Source organism: Cyclopterus lumpus, chromosome 11 (genome assembly GCF_009769545.1).
Source record: "Cyclopterus lumpus isolate fCycLum1 chromosome 11, fCycLum1.pri, whole genome shotgun sequence".
Lineage (NCBI taxonomy): Eukaryota > Metazoa > Chordata > Actinopteri > Perciformes > Cyclopteridae > Cyclopterus > Cyclopterus lumpus.
In genome coordinates this window covers 5,207,318-5,226,715 of record NC_046976.1, presented here as the reverse complement: position 1 = coordinate 5,226,715, position 19,398 = coordinate 5,207,318, and the positions used below count along the sequence as shown (strand labels likewise).

Below are 19,398 nucleotides of genomic sequence, written 5' to 3'. Positions count from 1 at the left end.
GAAGCATCTTTTGGGCTTTCATGTTCGTTTAGACAGGCCCGCTGTGCCCGTAAATCTATTCTCACGCTCGTTGATTTTGTGAGGAAAAAAAAGGAAGAAAATGATGTGATGTAAGAACTGTTTTCTGTGTGTTTTTTTTCTTTTTTTGTTTCGTTGGTGACCGGCCGGTTTCATTTCCTGTATTTTCAAGGAAAGAGAGCCTGACAAGTGAACCAATCAGGGGAATGTAGTATGGGACTTCCTAGAGTTTATTACCAGCAAGAGAGAGGTAGTAAGCAGGATGTCGCAAGGGCGTATGTATGTTCCTTACGGGTGCAGTGACTGTATTGTGTTCTTGGGAAGAGCGTGTTGTTTGAATTTCCACATGCGTAAATATCTGGCTACCTTTGATATGAAATGTCGGTAACGGCCTCATATCAAATGACGAATGAAAGGCTTTTACCAACCCAACCGGTCCTTTTAACCCAGTGGTGCTTAAAGTTTTGATGACTGAGTGACAATTAAGGGAGTCAGCATATGGTCAGCAAAATGGTCTTCTGACCTTATTCATTTTAACTTGGGATGCATTGATCCAACTGGTTCAGCCCTTAAGTACAGATCTCACACCTTTTATTTAATAGGCTGTATGCCTCACTATGCGGAAGGGACTGGAATCCTTCTCATATATGTGGGCATTAACAGGCTCAACATAAACGTTGTTTCCTAACTTTGTAAAAGAAAGTGTAACTAAATACATAGATATCCAGGTACTAACTTATTATTTATTAAGCTAATGGTATCCGATACCTCATCCAGCTATTTGAGTCACTATCGGGATCAGTGCATCCCTAATTTTAACCCAAAGTATAATGTTTTCCTAACCTTTAAGGGGCAATGTGTAAGATCTGGCCAGCATGTTTGGTTTAAAACATGAAATATATACTAAGTTTACAGTTACAGTGTTGTGTTGTCCAGCCCGTCCTATCTTGTACCGCTTGTACCTCAAGAGGCGATAGAGAGTCTCTTTGACATTACACATTGCCCCTTTTATCAAAGTACTTGATTTATACTCTACAATAACTTTCCCCTCAACCATACCATGTGTGGTGTGTGCTTAAACCTAACCAACCCTTAACCATCACGTTGTCACATCATACCTTTTTTTTTTTTTTTTTTTTTTATCAAAAGGGATTTGTAACAGTTTTTGCATGATGCTGATGGGGCGGCAGATCATAAAACACTCGTTAGTGTCGTTCTAGAGACCATGGCCAAATCACGTATTTTGTCATTTCATTTGGAGGACTTTTTCATTGTTGATGATTTATTTTCTGCCATCCCAGTTGCTGCATTGTTCCCCCAATCAAATCTCATACCGGTATGAAAACACACGCACAATACAGGACGTATAGAAACAATATCTTTAATATGCTACATCGTGTAAATATAAAAGTATCATCAAAATAGTCTCTCACATATAAATTCTTAACATCTCATAACTTGTTTTCCAAAAATAAACTACATAGACAAACATATTGTACAAAGTAAAAAAAGAACACTACAAAAATCATAAAAGAAGTACATCACTGACTCAGTAGTACAATTTTCAAAAACAGTACCTGCCTACATGGTTTTGGGGAATAACCAAAAGCATTTTTTTCCAGTGCAGAGTGAGAAAAATTATAACAATGTTAGAAAATTGTGCCCCTGTGCCGCTCAAAACATTCACAGGAACGCTTTGTGTACGTAAGGAATATCTGAAACATTTGAATCCAGTAAAATGCTATGCAGCGATAAAAACGTTGCAATAAGAAAGACTGAAAGCCATCTTCAGAGGACTTTATGTACATATTTCATCGTGATACTGGGATCCCATTGAATTTGTAGTTTACTTTCTTTTGTTGATATTTGGTTTTGTTCAGCACAGTGTGTCTTTTGATACTTAGATATCTAAGTTACCTGCGAGAAGTCGCTGAATAATAAAAAACAAAAAAAGGTGGTTTCCTCACTTCTAATGTTAGAATGAGTTGAGTAATGAAAAAAACATGGCTACACATTCACGTTCTTTGATTGTAGTTTTGGCAATTGCTTATTAAAACACAGTTTCAAGACAGTTTTTTGATCTTCCCTTTTTTCTTAAATCATAAATAAATAAAATAGTTACAAACAGGAATGTGGTTCGTGCCATCGTCATTGTGCCCTGTCATTCGTATAAACTTCCACTCGTCGTACGCACGCACCCAGAAGCTCAAACAAGCTGTCACACAAAGCAAAACAGTTCAGTGAGGACTCATTCGCAGGTTCGTGCCACATTATTGTTCCTGAGTCCATTTGTGGTTTTCCTAAGAGATCAAACACGCAGAAAGAAAAGAAAAAAAAACACTAACAAAAACAAAAACATTATGCTATTATACAACTAAATAAATAAAGATTACTCAAATTTCGAGAAAAGTAATAAGTTAAAGCACAAAAGAAAAAAATCAAAACAATTCTCTACCTGAGTGAAAAGAGTTTTCAATACTTCACAGCTTAACAACATCCTCCTCCGTTTTCATTTTTTAAACTGAGTTTTGGGAGGAAGTACAATCACTGAATACCCTCGCCCAGTCTTTGGAATGCTCTTCTTTTGGTGCTGCGCTCATTTGATTATGAAAGTGTCCCTTTAATGCCCTTCATGGACCCTTTTAGCGAGTTTTATTTGGCGAAACATCTGTTTTCTTGGTTGCTGGTAGGCTGTATGTCCTTTTTATATTCCTCCCTCTCTCGATTGATTCCTTCTCACTGTCCTTCAGTCTTCACTGTTGACCGTTGGTGGAGGTGAACAACGCTGGCCCTCTCCTGATAGGCCAGTGGAGGGCTGTGGTGGGATGCGGGTGTCGCTGATTGGGCCAGGGGCGCTGCCGGTGAGTTAATAGCCACCGTCAGAGCTTTCAGCAGTATGGTCGCCTCCCTCTGGTCCTCCTTTTCCTCGCCCTCCAAGGTGCGCTCCAACCAGCGCTCCACCGCCTCCTCCACCTGCATTGCCGTCGCCGCCTCTGTGAGCATGTCGGCCTCTTGGCTGGCGTCGAACCGCTCCACCATCTGCTTCATGTGCACGTTGACGGGCGCGCTGGACTTGGCCAGGCAGCAGCTGCACTGGTGGATGCGCAGGCAGAAGCGGTGGAAGAAGGCCTGGGCGCAGAGCTGGCAGCGGTAGGGGCGGTCGCGGCTGCTGTGGAGCCGCCGGTGCAGTTTGAGGTGGATGTACTGGGTGAACTTGGTGTTGCACAGCTTGCACTGGTAGGGTTTCTCCCCAGAGTGTAGGCGGAGGTGTGTTTTCAAGTTGCTGGTGCTACTGAACCGTTTGTGACACACCTGGAAAGCATGACATGAAAGGTTAGGGCTTCTGTGAGCGACATTTCAAAAAGGCTGATTATGAACGGTTGGATTGTGTTTGAGATTATTCTAGAAAAACTGGGCAACATAGCATGTCATCTTGATGTGTCATGCACAGTATAGTGTTTGGGTTGACCATGTAATTCCAGTTCTGTGGCGTATCTCCATGAAAGAACATTTCTTCTCTCTCTCTCTCTCTCTCTCTCTCTCTCTCTCTCTCTCTCTCTCTCTCTCTCTCTCTCTCTCTCTCTCTCTCTCTCTCTCTCTCTCTCTCTCTCTCTCTCTCTCTCTCTCTCTCTCTCTCTCTCTCTCTCTCTCTCTCTCTCTCTCTCTGTCTCTCTGTCTCTCTCTCTCTCTCTCTCTCTCTCTCTCTCTCTCTCTCTCTCTCTCTCTCTCTCTCTCTCTCTCTCTCTCTCTCTCTCTCTCTCTCTCTCTCTCTCTCTCTCTCTCTCTCTCTCTCTCTCTCTCTCTCAACATTCACACCCACAGAGTCACACTAGTCAGCAATTACAGGACCAAGTGGGTAATGGCTCATTGCAAGTGAAAGAGACACTGCCTTACCAGGAAGGTATGTGAGTCAGAGTGCATCTTGCGTGTATTGTGTGTTTTCTATTTGTGTCTTTCCCACTCTCGAGTTGACATCGGAGTCATGTTCGGATCCGATCGTAAGAGGCGTGGCATGCGAGAAGTGGATGCACACCTGGTTTGTGATTTTCAACCTACCGTGCATTCATGTGGCTTCTCCCCCGTGTGGACCAGGTGATGTTTCTGGAGGTGGGCCAGCTGAGTGAAGCTCTTTTTACATAGGTTACACTGGAACGGTCTCTCACCACTGTGCACTCGGAGATGGACCTACAATTAAAAGAAGAAAGAAAAAAGGTCATGAGCACTGGTGTCCACCGCTGTGGGAAAGTTGGAATACATTGAATTACATTTTCAGGCACAAAAGAGAGGAACTGAAGCGGTTACCTTGAGGTTCGACAGCTGTCCGAAAGTCTTCGAGCAGATATTACATTCATACTTGATCTTTCCATTCTGCTTCTGCAATGGGTAGGGCAGCGATTTGTGGCCGGGGCCGTTGCGCGTCGCGGTTTTGCTTTTGATCGTAGCCAGGCTTAGATTCATGGCTTCCTCCAAACCGGGGGGAGACTGCTCGGTAGAATGATGCTGACTGTCGGGCTTGGGGAGAGGGGAGAGCTCTGGGGTGGCCGGTGCGCCTCGCGGTGGCGACACGTTTGCTTTGAGTTCTTTCAGACCTCCCTGCGAAGATGGAGGGTAAGGGAGGGACACTGGCAGCAGATTAGGCGGGCCGATGGGCGGGTACGGGAGGCCGTCGGTGCCCAGGTAGCCGCCGTATCGGAGGGATCCTCTTGAGGGCAGCATCCCAGGGAAGGGAGGGGAGTACGAGGGGAGAAGGAGGCGAGGATAGTGCGGGCCGTAGGGGGGGAGGAGCTGGTAATTGGGCTGGAGGGGCCTGGATTGGGGGTAAATGGGATAGGATGAAACGCCTTCCCTGTAGAGGCCGTGGAGGTGAAGAGGGAGATTTCGGTGCTGGGATGGCAGCACAGGATGTGGATCCGGTAAGTACGGGTGACTTAAGCCCAGACTGGGATCTCTGTGTTCGGGCTTCGGGGAAGGAATGACCCCCCGGTCTTCTGGATCTCTGTTGCTCTCCTCCTTCTCAACCTTTTTGCTGAAGTCCATGATCTGGTCGTCGGGCGTGTCCGGCGGTGTGTCTCTTTCCAACATCTCCACGTCGATGTTCTCCTCCCCGTCCTCATCCCTCTCTTCCTTCACCTCCTCCTTGGTTCTGTCTGTAAGCCATGTCTGCTGAGGTAGGTGCTGTTTGGCGTACTCCGGCTCCTGGTCTTCATCCGAACTGATGTATTCTGTGAATAAATTCAATTCAAATTGAGTACTGTGACAGAGTTTGATGAGTGAACAAACAGCATTAAAACAGGGGGGGAAGGAAGCTCATTATGATATGTGGTTCCGGTTAGTTCAAGTTAAAGTGTCTCTCACTCTCAGACACCCATCCACCCACAGAAGGCACTCCCTCTGATGGTAAATGATAGTAGTTTCAGTGTGACTTCACGTGTACATCATAAGGTGCAGGTTTCTGTTTGTCAATCGCAGTAGTGATTTTGATGTGGGAGAATAAGTTAGGTGGTAAAGTTTGTGGGAGTCCATGTGTCATGTCAAGTTTCTGAGTTTCATTTGCGAAACATTTTCTAGGTACAGCGGTCTTACTCGCCACAAGATAATGTGAAACAGCTCTTCCTTTCTTCCTTCTCTTTTTGAGAATTTCTCAGCATTACTGTATGTCGACTGCTTTTTCTCTCATCATGCTATTGTTTCGTGTTCATTGCGTGAATTGCCTACAGGCTCATTTAAAAGGCCCAGTGGTTTTTTTTCGCATTAGTTTGCCTCATCTACTACGATTGATTGGTATCTTTTAATAAAAATAACTTTTTTTGTCATCTGACAGTTATGCCCCACAGATTATTTGTCAGGATACAGCGACGGCTTGAGCAAATATGACAACAAGTTATTTTTATCTAAGTTTACCAAGCTTTAAATCACCATTGACCAATATAAATCACACGATAATGTACCACAAGACTGCCTTCAATATAAACTTAACAAAAAAAAAAAAAAAAAAACGGGAGGCAAACACTGAGCATACCTGCACTTGAAAGGAACGTGAAAGCTTTTCAAGATCCTATAAGTTGATAAAAAACGTAATGATACCGCCTCAGCATTAGTCAACCCATCTGGTGTATCCAGTTGGTATGAGTCACCGGACTTTGTGGCAACAGACAATCCCTCAGGATGATGACCTGCCATTCTACTAATGGCTGCAAACGCATGACTCACAAAAGGTACTTTGACCAGGCGTTATTCCTCTTAGATGTTGTCGCTAATCCCACGTCATTCACCACATCTACTGAGATTTGTTTGGTCTACATGTGCGCGTACGCATTCCACCGTGATCTGGCATAGAGATTTCTCTCTCTACGGTCGGCCTGACAGGGGAGAAATAGCATCGAACCTCCACTGTTGGTAAAAGATAACAGCGGGTCTTATTCACCGGGAGGAAGAATACACATGTCTTTATTCATCTTGAGGACATCTCATTTAGCTGATAAAAGATATTATCTCCCGACGCAGAGTCACGGCCACAGATGTAAATCTGTCACTTTGTCGCCTCTAGCATGTGTCATTGTACTGCATCACCTCTAAATCATTCCTTCCTCTGCCTCGAGATGCGTGTTAAACCCTGATACAGAACTGGCAAAGCCTGCGGCACTCACTCTGTTTGATGTCGACTTGCTGGCCGCAGAGCCTCTGGGCAAACTCCTGGCTGTACCACACCAGCAGCTCCTGGTTGGGCTCCACCGGTCGGATGGTGTAGAAGTAGATGTCCCGGCCGTTCTGGCACGCCACCAGGTTCTGTTCGGCCAGAGAGCGGGCCGGGTTGACGTAACGCATCCAGTTGCTCCTGTGGACGTCATAGCCATCTACGAAGTTTTGGAGCTGCCCACCGCTGTAAATCTGCAGCAGAGGAAAACGGAGAGATGACGGGATCAAAACACGCACACCTTTGAGGCAACTGATTTTTGTGTATTACTTGTATATTTAATGGTCCAGTATTTGATATCATAAATAGTTCCATTCATTATATTGCTTGACCAAGACATTGCAGCATGTGATGCTCGAAATTCTCGAAATTTAACCCCCAAAAAAAGCTGATTTTTAAAATCCTCAAAAAATAATCATCATCATCATCATCATCAAAACAGAATTTTAAATGAATAAATTCAAGACAAGAAACCGTCTGAATGATCACCTCTGCCATGTACAGTTCAGCTGTCAGTCACAGTATATCGTTGATCCTTTTTAGCCTGCTGCACCCAACAGCTCTGTGTGTCCTGAGTGTGTGCGTGTGTTTGTGTCACACTGTATACTTATATAAGGATATGTGCCTCTCCGCCTCCTTAGTAGGCGGAGAGGCACGGGGGAGGGGGCGTGACCGGGCTGTCTCTCTCCTCTCTTCCCCTCCTTGTCACTTGGAAATGGTCATGCGTTGTAATTTAGTTCACTGGAATCCATGGAAGTGGAACACGGAACTATGATAGCGTTCAGGGGGATGGTGGTGCATTTGCTTATGAAAACAAAACAAGTCGTGATTGGTGGCTGCTTGCCAAGCCAAGCACACGCTCGCGGGCATGCCTTTGGCAGCGCGTGCAGCCCCGCCCCTCCACCTGTGTCACGAGGTCGAAAAACACAATCGCTCCCGGACAACGTCACACTTTCACTATTGCACCGCGGCGACGCCCCTTTTGCACAGTAGGCTTACAGGAAGCGACATGACTCGGCAGAAGAAGAACATTCCTGAGTGACATAAACTGTGAGCGGGGAAGAGAAAGAGAAAGAGGGAAAGAGAGAGAGAAAAGAAACAAGGGACTTGAAGAGGAAAGGGGAGGGGGATAGTCGGAATGTGTGTGCGTCTATGGTGAACAATAGTCCCTCTCTTTGTGTAAGACTTTGATGACTGTGTGAGAGTCCACATTGTTACGTGCTAGCGGCATTAACTTCCTCTGAAAGTTTCACCAAAACTCCTGTGGACGGCAAGTGTGTGTGAAAGCACTTTTCCCCCCTGTTTGACGTACGGATCTGGATTTGATGTGAAACCGTTAAGCAACGGGCGTCTGTCTCCTATCTTATTTTATTTTTTTATGAATACCAGAGGAAGAAGAAAACATGTCCCCCGGTTGCTCCTCAACTGATCCCAGGGGTCATTTTCTTACTCTAGATTGGAGACTTTCTCCCGTATCTACTAGAATCACACTGAGCTGGGTGACGGGATTGATGCATAAATGTGATTATGCATAGATTTTGTGTTTTGTAATGTACAATTTTCAATGTGTGTGTGCATTTCCCTTACCCGCCAGAAGTATTTCCGATTGGCCTGTTTGGGAACGTTGTCTTTGGTGTAGAGGAGTCCTTGCAGAGGGCCGAAGCGAGTCCCCTGAGGAATGTACTCTTTGCTGAACACGCCCATCACCTGGAACACAGACCAAATACATCATCACATGTATCCCTTTTCTGTATTTCACCTCTCGTGAGGAATATTACACATCAACACTTAAAGTAAAAAGAAAAACAATCCATCCATCCATCCATCCATCCATTTTCAATACCGCTTATCCTCATTAGGGTCGCGGGGCGCTGGAGCCTATCCCAGCTGACATAGGGCGAAGGCAGGGGACACCCTGGACAGGCCGCCAGTCCATCGAGGGCACATGTAGGGACATACAACCATTCACTCTCACATTCACACCTATGGGACATTTAGAGATCAATTAACCTGCAGCATGTCTTTGGACTGTGGGAGGAAGCCGGAGAGCCCGGAGAGAACCCACGCTGCCACGGGGAGAACATGCAAACTCCACACAGAAGGACCGCTCCGACCGGGAATCGAACCCGCGGCCCTCTTGCTGTGAGGCGACAGTGCTAGCCACTACACCACCGTGCAGCCCAGAAAAACAATCAAAAGTTGATATTTCTCTACGTATACTTGTGTCTGTCCGTTGTTTATGTCAACGGACGCAACGCATTGCAGGTCGTTGCAACTGTGGTGGCATTGTCATGTTGACCCAGACGGCTCTCCAGCCGGGTTAAAACCCACAAGGTAAGACACTTTTGTCACTAACTGGCTAATGGAGTGAAGAGCATTACACTTTCTCTGACCTACTCCACTGATCTCTGACCTGCCTTGGTCATAAGCCCCAGAGAGAGGAAGCAGTGTCACCTGTTGTTTGCCTTGTGAACCTCGTGAATGCTGAACTCTCATTCGGGAAGGCGTTTTGGCGGTCATAGAGGACAATACTAGACTGATTCTAAAGCCACAAAGACGAAAGCATACAAAGCAATAAAAAGAAGATAATAATGCCTCTGCTTGTTCGTCCGACAGGTTGCATCAAAGCCTGAAAAGGCCTGATTTTGAAATGCATAAGTCTCACCTTTGTCTATATGGATACCCTTAGTTTGGGTGGTTCTAAGCATGCTCAAAGAAATTTTAGTTTTTACTACTTTGTTTGTGGAACAAGCCTAACCTGTCCCGTTCCGCAGGTTATTGAGTCTGACCTTTTGAGATGGAGAGAAAACTGTGCTGACAAAACTAAGAACTCTAAAGCGAGGACGAACAGGATATGCCACTGTCCTCTTTGTTATGCAGAGCAGCTTCATGATTCACACTTTCATAGAAAGTGGACAGGCTTGGGGTCAACCCCTCTCAAAACGAACTCAAACACACGCACACGCAAGCCATCCGGCAGCAGCATCTGTGGCGTACGCACAGTCTCCGTGTCTTGAGGAGCTTTGTGTTCAACTCTTAAATACGCCCCCACCCTTTTACCCGCCTTCCCTTGTTCCTCATAAACAAACAGACACTCTTTCTTCCTTCCATCGAGGCATCGTGATTCAAACTGACCCTCCAAAAGGATTTTCATGGCGTCCCGCGTAAAGGTCAAACCTGAGCGAACAAAAAATGACAATCACCTGAAACACCCAGCGATTGTTTATCAGGGAAGGAGTCGGCTGTTGCAGATGATGCAAAAGCGGTTCATTAGAAGAACAACAGGTCACTGAGGGCGGCAAGAGTGTGTGTGCATGTGTATGTGCATGTGTATGTGTGTTTTTGGGGGTCGCGTGGAGGCGAATGAGGTGATTCCTGGATGCGATGAACCAGTGTGACAGGGACATTGTGCTTTGCTGGCGTTGCGTGACTAACGAGTCGCTGTGGCCGCCGCTGCAGCTTAACCGCTCAGTTCAGCCAGGTTGGGAAGATGGGAGCGGGAGGGAGGTTTGGAGTGAGGGAGGGAGGGGGGGGGGGCTTGTTGAAGGACAGAAGAAAGGAGGATGAGCGTTCATAAATGGACTGGACCCACTCCATCACACTTCTGAACGCCCTCCCTTTGCCCCTGCCTTCCCCCAATCCCTTGTCTTTTCTTAACACTCGAAATAGCTTGCGCGCCTGCCTGGCCGGCTGCCTGTCCCCAACGAAAGTTAATCATCTGGTTTTAACCTAAATCCTCCCCCCCCTCTTCCCCCCTTTACCCCCTCCCTCCAGCACACACCAACCTCCTCTCCCTAGCTCAAACCCCCCCCTCCTCAATCCGTCCCCTCCGCTGCCCTCTCTCCCAGCTCGCTGGCTAACAACCCCATCTGCCACGTGCCCCCTCCACCTTTCTTTGCATTTCCTGGCACGCTTCGGGTTGCAAAAAAAAAAAAAAAGGGGGAGGAAAAGGAGGTTTTCACGATGTGGACGTGCATAATGACATGTGTTGCTAACGTTCTCAGTTTGCATACAGACTCTTTCAATTTCTCTCATCTGTGTTAAAAATCCCTTCTTTTGCTGAGAACCTGTTTTCTGATCCCTGTGGGAAACGAATTTGACCAACTTTAGCGAGTCGAGCAGAAGGATTCACGCAAAAAAATCGTTTTCCGGGATGTAAATCCACTCAATGGACAAGGGCAAGTTCAAGCAAAGCAGATTACCGGCAAGCGCGCGGGCCTGTGCACGCGCTTGTCTTCATGCCGCTGATCACATTCACATGAAATGCTTGATGTAACACACCGCTGCATGCGAGCACCACACCGATTGCGAGTGTTTGTGAGTTGTGTTAGACAGTAAGCAATTGGGGGGGGGGGGGAGTAGCCCACAAAGTGATTGTTATCGCCTTAGTTTGCATGCTTTTCTCTTCCCGCAGCAGTGAATGCTGCACAGAGAGGAGGCAGAGAGAACTAGAGAAGGGGCACGACGGGCAGAAAGCGTTGCCTGGGTCGGGGCAGAAAGAGGAAGGCGACAGCGAAGACAACCGCAAGCTTCAGAGTGTTGACTCCAAAACAAGTGAGTGTGACATTCTCTCTCTCTCTCTCTCTTTATCTTTCTCTTTGCAGTGACATGTCCGAGCATATGTCGGATGCCGCTGTGCTGCGAGCCAAACCGTCATCTGACTGGAAATAGCTCCGTGGTTTTGTGTTTGATCCGCCTGACTCACCTGAGAGGGAGAAGGAGGACGTGGGAGATAAATGGGACACAGGATCGCGTGGTGGAAGTCGAGCTGATCCCTGACCTCTTACTCTGTGTGTGTGTGTGTGCGCGTGTGTGTGTGTGTGTGTGTGTGTGTGTGTGTGTGTGTGTGTGTGTGTGCATGTGTGTGTCCTGAGTAAGAGTGTATCCATGCATTATTATACGCGTGAGACAGAAGCGCAAAGAAGCTGCACAACGGCTGAAACATTAGGGTGATGTAATGGAAGTTAAAGTGGCCAGGAGACATAAAAAGGCCCCCTGACCTCAAGCTGCCAGTGGCCTCCCCCCCCACACACACACACACATTTCCCGTGGTGCACTCTACTGTATGTGCGACGAGCTCATTAGTCAGCAGATCTTTTGTTCCAAGGAGCCCAATGCAGATGGCCCAACAGAATGTTACGCAACAACGTTTTGAAGTGTAAACGCAAAAAACTTTAATCTGCCAAAACAGACCATTCAAGGACAGCACAAAGGAGGGTTACAGTTGTCGTGGTTTGTCAGATTGAAATGTGATTTTTTTTTCTTTATTCCACAGCATCAGTGGGCCACTTTGGGTGCCAGTAAATTATGTATATTGATTTATTTTACCCATCATGACATGCATACACAAGAGGGAATTTAAGAGCAGGCCATTCCGTATGTCAAATCTGAAGGAGTTGAAGTGCTCTTACCTCGTTGTCTGTGCTGTATTCGAAGGTGAGGTTGCGTGGGATGGAGGTCATTGCTTTGGGCAGTCTGAAACTGGGGTCCGACACCTGGTCTGGCACGATGTAGGTGCAGTTGAGGACAAAGTCCACCTCCCTCCACCTGCTCATGTCTCCCGGGGTGCTTTCCAGCTTCATCTCGACAATATGGAATATACAGTTGCTGATGAGCTCAGGCGTCACAGGCCTTTGGTTTGGTTTGGCCCCGTTTGGTCTCAGTTGCTTTGGTATAGAAGTACTTTGGTTTGGTCGGGTCAGGTCCCTTGTCTTAGGTACGCTGGTTAAAGCTCAAGATCTTGAAAAGGAAGAGAGAGAAAGAGGTGTTAGTGCCCCAGAAATCAACTGTCATCAATTTGAGTTCCAGCCAAAGTAACGTCTCGTGACGCCTGCTTAAGCCTGTTTCATGAGACTCGACTAGAGAAGGTTGACCTGAAGTTGAATGCAAGTAATCTCAGTATCCAAAGTCATATAACTATAACGGTTTGAACTCTATGTACTTATTTAAAATGCCTCCTGGCAGCCATTCACTATTCAGGCAGCCGGTTCCATTCATGAGGAGCCAAAGTTCAATTGACACTTGTCCAACGTCCCATGCAGCGCTCGCCATTCAGTTTAACCACCCATTTCGTATGAGGCCAGTAGGTCATCTTGTCCTTTTCTGCTCATTCTGTATCATTTGTCCATTTGTTTTCATTGTCCAAGGTTATCCCTGTCAGGAAGAAGAAGAAAAAAAACAAGAAAAAGGAGACATGACTTACTTTCACACATTCATTCAGCTGTAGGATCCTCATGTCTTTGGCTATGTCATCCCTTGATTTTAGTTTTTTATATTCTCTCTTCTTTCCCCAGTGTGTTCTTCCGGGATGCCTGTCTGTTAGATCCTTTTGGGTATCCGCTCTTGCTGTGGCCACTCTGTCACCATCACCAGAAACTCCTGAGCCGGGATTGCGCCAACCTTTTTTAGCTCGACGCCTCGGCCAATCACGAGCCACTGTGGTCATGTGATTGAGCCATCTGACACACAACTGTTGGCTTTGGACAACAACATCAGTGACGTTGTACACTTGGCCAGCAAGTGGCTGTTGTGATGAATGCTTACACACACACACACACACACACTCACACACACGTCCACGCGCACACAAAGAAGACATGTTAATGAATGAATAAAGGAAGAGCAGATGGCTGGCCTGTTGCCACTGAAAAACACACTCATAGACTTTTGCTTGGTTTGGCACTTAATGAGCAATCTGCTGCCACTGTATCTCCTTGACCTACATCTCACTGTAGAACATCTTTAACTAAGAGTCTTAAGACCCCTGCAACACACACATGACCAAACAAATCCAGAACTTATGCAAACGCACATGAGGGCACATTTTTTTTTTCTTCTTCTTCTATATTTTGATTTCAATACAAAGTAGAAAGAAAAGGTTATACAAGAGTTGTAATGTTTTCTCTTTTTTCATGCACTGACGCATGCTCCGGGCTGACTGGTGCGTTCGCTCACTCCCAGGTACAGATGTAGGGCAGGTCATCCCCGCACGCAGGACTTACACGTGTCTGGCGAGCATCCCATTATACTTTCAGACACACACACACACACACACACCCACACACACACACACACACACACACACACACACACACACACACAGTCTAATTATACGGAGCGCCGGGTCACCTCACCTGGCAGGTCGGTGTAAAGATAGCCGGGACAGGAGAGAGCAGTTTGAAACAACATGTGGAGGGTGAGAAAGAGACACGTGTTGCTCTTTCGTTTGTGAAATGCAACAGGGGGGGGGGGGAAACAAATGCACAAACACGTGAAATATATGAACAAAAACAAAATAGATGTGGAATCAAGTTTTTCACTTTTTCACAAATATAACACCTGCAGTGGCCTTTTGATCACTGGCTATGACACATAACTGTGCACAAAATAAGTAACTCCTCCCTTTAGATTGTGTTAGTGTAATTAACAGCTTAAAGTCATCAACTGTTACATAACCTGCAGGCTAAAATGTTGAAAATTAAAAATAAAAGACACAAGAAAACAGTAAGGATGTTTAAATACAATGTAACATCTTTGATTTTAAGGGCTCACATAAAGATAAAAGGAAAAAGTAGTTCACAAACATTCTTTAAAGTGCAAAGAATAGAATATATATTTACACATGGATATAGCCATATCTTTTTTTTTTGTATACACAGTAACTATATTTGTGTCCGTACCCCGCCTCCTCTCCCCCTTTCTTTCCTAACTTGGCTGGCGAAATAGTAAATTGGCTGCCATATGGCAAGAGCGCTAGTCCAAGAGTGGAGCTTTACTGCCCAGTGCGGCGTGGGGGTTAATGGCGATGGTAGAAGGAGTGTGTGTGTGTGTGTGTGTGTGTGTGTGTGTTTGTGGTGGAGAGGGAGGGAGGGTGGGTAAGTGGGGATTTGGGCTCTTCTTTCACTGGCCTGGCCGGGCTAATTTCTCTAATTTACAGACAGTCTGGGCTCAGGCTCAGAGCCTAAAGACCCAGCACTCCAGGATAGCAGCCTAGCAGACTCATCTCACTCCTGGGACACACATCACATCCGGGAAATTAGATATTTTCAGACACACTTTTTTTTTCTTCCGGGGAGGGAAACCTCACGGGCAAAAGGGAACTGGGCCTTTGCACAAAAAGGGGAGGAGAGAGGTAGTGGCACCAGGCGAGCCAAAGGAGGATAAGTGGAGGAAAAGACCTGAGGTCAGCTATATTGAAGCTGTCTGCGACCGAGGAAATGAGACAATGTGGCTGAAGATGCGATAATACCTCATTAATAAGTTCCTGGTACCTGGGTGCTTTGTAATAGTCTGGTTTAAATGGACACCTGTTGCCATGCAATAGTCTAAGTCTGTACTGCCACCTGTTCTCCCAAATGTTGATTATACAATCAAATTTAATAAACTGCTGCTTAAAAAGAAAAAGGATGTACCTTTTATGTTTTAAAATTGCTGTGGTGAAGGAGTCACTGTAAAGTATTCCATGAGACTAAAGGTACATACATATGGTACATATACACAAAGGAGAAATTATTTACTAATATAATTAAAAAAAATGTCATCATGTTCGGACAACCAACACAATGTGCTCTAGGCTGCAGTGAACCCATGGGCCGGGCGATATGTCGGTGTACCGTCTTTCATATCATATATCCAGATATTCAGATACGCAATTACGTCGTCTACATTGATGATAAGAACCAGATACTGACTTAAAATCAAATTGTTTTGCAAATGACTTGATAAGAAAATAAGTTTTAAAATTTGTATTACATTTGCAAGAGTTTCATAGTGACTATTCATGTATTGAATTACCAAGAATATGCTATCGTTATGTATATTGTTTTTAAGATGTTAAATGACTTATATCACCCATATATGTATATATGAATGAACATGATATACCTTGTGAAAGAATGTATAGAACAACAAAGAAGTGGTCCATTGGGGATGTACTGCATCTGTTTCCTATGCTTCAAATAGGGCAATTAGGAGTATGAAGTAAATAATCCTATTGTTTACCCATCAATAACCACTGATTCCACCAACTAGCGCCACCCTGAAGCCCCTGTGCGCATGTGCCCAAACCAATGGGCAACCAGCTCATGACGTGCATTTGTGCAACTGCACCTCTGACTGCTTGAATCCAAGTTCGATGATGTCGTCTGAACTCAAGATAGAAGTTCAAGATAAAATGAAGGAAATGACAAGGAAAGTGTTTAGCTTTATCCTTACAGCTTAAATTGTATTTAATTACAACTGTATCTATATATCGAATTATATGCTTCCTTTGATAAAAACGGTAACTTCACCTGACTTCGTCATACAACAGCACAGACAAGCAACTCCTGTATTCTGTGAGGTCAAATTGCTGTTTTTGTCAAAGGAGTCAGCAGCTTTGAAGACAAAGCGAACACTTAAACTGATATTGATTTTTATTTTTTTTTAAGCATAGGCTAAAGTGCATTTTGCAGCAGTGGGTTGCAGTGGGTGCTGACTACTACTGTGGATGTAATACACTATGGATTAGTACCTCAAACAACCCCACTTCAAAACATCAAAAACTAACCCTTTAAGGACATAAACTGTATGCCGCATTGCACGCTGTGAAAATGAACAGGCGATCTGTGATGTCAAGTGGAGTGAGAACCAGTCATGCAAGAAATGTGACTGCTCGGGCTGTTTATATATATATATATATTTAAAAAAAATAAAAAAAATATATATATATATATATATATATATATATATATATATATGAAACTTATGTTAACATTTCTCTATCTTCCTCATTCTGTGAGGCCTCAATCCTTCTCATTTTACAGCACGGTGCTCCCCTCCCTCTGTGTTTTTCCAGGTCCACCGTGGTAAACAGTAAACAGCCGAGAGGCCGAAGATTATTTGTCCCATAATGCATTGTTACTGCGTAACTGTAGATGTTGTCCCTAGCAACAACCGCGTTGACCGTATATTCGAGGAAGTGGATGACCTATAGGAAGTAGCCCTAGAAACATCACTTTTCAGTGTGTTGTTGTTTACTGAGCCCGGCCAGCTTAGTTTTACATCAGATCCCTTTAAATAGAGGGATTATCCCCGCTGGCTCAACCGTAAATATGTAAGATTACATTATTGTATTTCAATACCAACAAGCACGAGCAATTGTTTTCCTGGAAGCATCTTTGTTTTTTTTAATGCATGGCGGTCTTTGGGGATTGGAAGTCGCGTTGTTAATCAGAGGGTGAGGGGGACGTCTTAGTCAGAGTTTGTTTTCATGAACCATTTGTCATCTTTAGACGCTGTTGTGTAAACAGAGGGCGGACGTTTTGATAGATTGCTTGTAAGAAATCTTTTTTTATTTATTATTCTAATTTTCCCACACATTTCTGATCTCGTCCGACCTGATTATTACTTTGAGTGTTCGCTGGAAGCCTCTGTGACAACGGAGACAATGAAATGAACAATAAGTAGTGCTTTCCAAGCTTATGGAAGCAATCATGTATACATGTGGGTGGACAAAAAAAAAAGAAATCCTATGTGGTATCTTTAGGTCAAACGGGGTCAACATACATAATCCAGGTATATGATTTGAAACACAAAAGCATCATTTTAATCTTGGATGTGTAATCTTTGTCAGTGGGCAACTCGGGTGTTCTAAGATGTGCTTTCAGATGCTTCTTTCCAGAGGAAGTCAAGAAAAACAAACAACAGACCTTAATCTTTTCTCCTTATCCGTCTAAAGATTGGTGTAATGTGCTGGGCATTGTTTTCGCCTCCTATTGTAAAATTCAGTGAAACTACGCCTGTAAATAGTTGGACTGTTTCCACTTCAATACAGGTTTAACCAGAGTATTTGAAAAGTGGATATTGAAATGAATTGGAAGCGTTCTTATCTTCTTTTCAACTGTCTTAAACTGATCCCCGCAATTTTAAATAGTGATGAAAGGATGCAAGATAACAGATTAGAGATATCAAATAAAAATGTACTCCTCGTCTTTGAGTCAAAGCGTGACTTATTAGCCGACAACCATCGCATCACTCTGTTCCAGATATCATAGATGTCCAAATTGAGTTCCCGGCACTGGATTCATTCACATCGTTGTGTCTGTGTCTTTTATGCCTTAAAAGAAATTTAAAAAATGTCATCCACAGCTCAAAGCAAAACTATGGATCCATTCTCCTATAACTGTGCATGACACGCACGACGCGCAACTCGGCCACAGTAAAGGTCGTCAAACATCAACATAGATTCAATACTGGAGCATGTGGACTTCAATCAATCAATCAATCAATCAATAAATCAATCAAATTGTGTCCATATGCCATCTGTGGATCAAATCAAATGCCATTCAAATGCCATTCAAAGACGGAAATAGAAAGGAGAAGAGGCTAGTGCACACCAAATAAAGTTAGGAAAAAATTATGAATAAATAGAAATGCAACACTGATTGAATTGATCATGGTAAAACAGTAGACAAAAAGTCAAATCAGAGGTATATAAAACAAGAACTAAATACTAAAAACCAAAGCACTGTATAAAATTAGATGTAATAACGCGCAAAAATAAAAATAAAATTGTGAAACACAACATAAAAACCTGATTGAATGTATCGGGATTTTAGAATAATATATTTTTTAAAATATGCCTGCCGCTTATTTGCGTGTCTCTGTGCGTCCTAAAATACTCAACGTTGAAGTGAGAGCTCACACTTTCTCACCATCATCTGTTGCAATATGCCCGTGTTTCTCAGAGGCCGACAAACCAGAATAACACGTGTCATTTTAACACCTCCTCTGGATTGCACGCACGCACGCCATCACAGAGGAGGAAGGAAGGAGGCGGCCAGGGGCCCTCAACAAGCAACATCCTCATCTGCAATACCCTTCAGTCGTGCAGCGTGCATCCAGTAACGCTGAAGCACAGGAGGGCTGGTGGAGGGGCACTTCTAATTTAATCTGACAAGCAGAGTAGTTCTGGTATTTTGAAGAGGTGTCATGTGTTGTTTTCTATCCACATTCTAGATAAAACCTAAAAGTGAAAGTGTAAATTATCTCTGGATTTCCCACTTTGGTTTGTCGGCAGTGTATGAAGCAATGAGCGAAATGCGTTGCTCAGTGTACGGTACTACGCAACAAACGTTTATCGGATTATTAATCTTTTTATTCTAAGTATTGATGATCATCTTCCTGTTACTGGCAACTCTTTTTCTGTTGCAAAAGTCTTCTTCCTGTTTTTACGCCTTCGCCTTCTTCTGCTTGTTATGAGCGATATTTTGAGATACAAATATATATACAAAAAAAAAAAGGATGCGTGTGAGATGTATCTGCAAAGTGATGCTGTGATTCTCTCAGTTTAGACATGTGAATGGTCACACTAGCAGGAGGGGAAAACGTATATGCGGAGCAGTTGGGGGACGTTTTCACACGATTCATAGCGGTTACTTCGCTCTGAAAAGAAAGAAGAAGCTTGGTGGTTGGACTTCATCACATTTGACTGACGAACTCCACGACCCGTCGTGCTGCCTAAACCAGGGGTTCTTAACCTTTTTGACCTCAGGGCCCAACTTTTCAAGTTCAAAGTGGCCCGGGGCCCGTTCAAATATTAGAGGGGCGTTCGCACCAAACGCCTCGCGGGTTTTTTCGCCCGAGTGGATCCCATGCGGGATCGGTGCACAGGCCTGTCTGCTGCGGCTCTGGTGGCGCTGGGGGCG

The 19,398-nt window shown here is 44.6% G+C and overlaps 1 protein-coding gene and 1 long non-coding RNA gene across 4 annotated transcripts; one reads left to right on the top strand and one right to left on the bottom strand.

Moving 5' to 3' along the window:
* Positions 1-1,382: 1,382 nt before the first annotated feature.
* On the bottom strand, positions 1,383-13,098 carry prdm1b (PR domain containing 1b, with ZNF domain). 2 transcript variants are annotated; one of them, XM_034544754.1, is made up of 7 exons: positions 12,915-13,098; positions 12,124-12,451; positions 8,300-8,419; positions 6,666-6,906; positions 4,321-5,240; positions 4,075-4,203; positions 1,383-3,330 (listed from the first exon to the last, which is right to left on the bottom strand). In XM_034544754.1, exons 2-7 carry the CDS (start codon positions 12,292-12,294, stop codon positions 2,755-2,757), a joined length of 2,157 nt encoding a protein of 718 aa, XP_034400645.1. In that variant the 5' UTR covers positions 12,295-12,451; positions 12,915-13,098; the 3' UTR covers positions 1,383-2,754. The 2 variants fall into 2 exon arrangements, with proteins under 2 accessions (XP_034400645.1, XP_034400646.1); XM_034544755.1 differs by lacking the exons at positions 8,300-8,419; positions 12,124-12,451; positions 12,915-13,098 and adding an exon at positions 7,202-7,387.
* LOC117738702 lies at positions 8,903-13,962 on the top strand. Of its 2 annotated transcripts, none has more exons than XR_004610107.1 (3): positions 8,903-9,046; positions 11,127-11,266; positions 13,006-13,962. It is a non-coding gene; the product is annotated as an uncharacterized LOC117738702 (long non-coding RNA). The 2 variants fall into 2 exon arrangements; XR_004610108.1 differs by lacking the exon at positions 8,903-9,046 and adding an exon at positions 10,497-11,029.
* Positions 13,963-19,398: the final 5,436 nt, after the last annotated feature.

Excerpts from the sequence above, each read along its gene's own strand:
- prdm1b (XM_034544754.1), bottom strand. The coding sequence starts at position 12,294 with ATGAAGCTGGAAAGCACCCCGGGAGACATGAGCAGGTGGAGGGAGGTG. Across the intron at positions 8,420-12,123 it reads AATACAGCACAGACAACGAG|GTGATGGGCGTGTTCAGCAA; the intron begins GTAAGAGCACTT and ends TCTGTGTTCCAG. Across the intron at positions 6,907-8,299 it reads ATCGGAAATACTTCTGGCGG|ATTTACAGCGGTGGGCAGCT; the intron begins GTAAGGGAAATG and ends CCTCTGCTGCAG.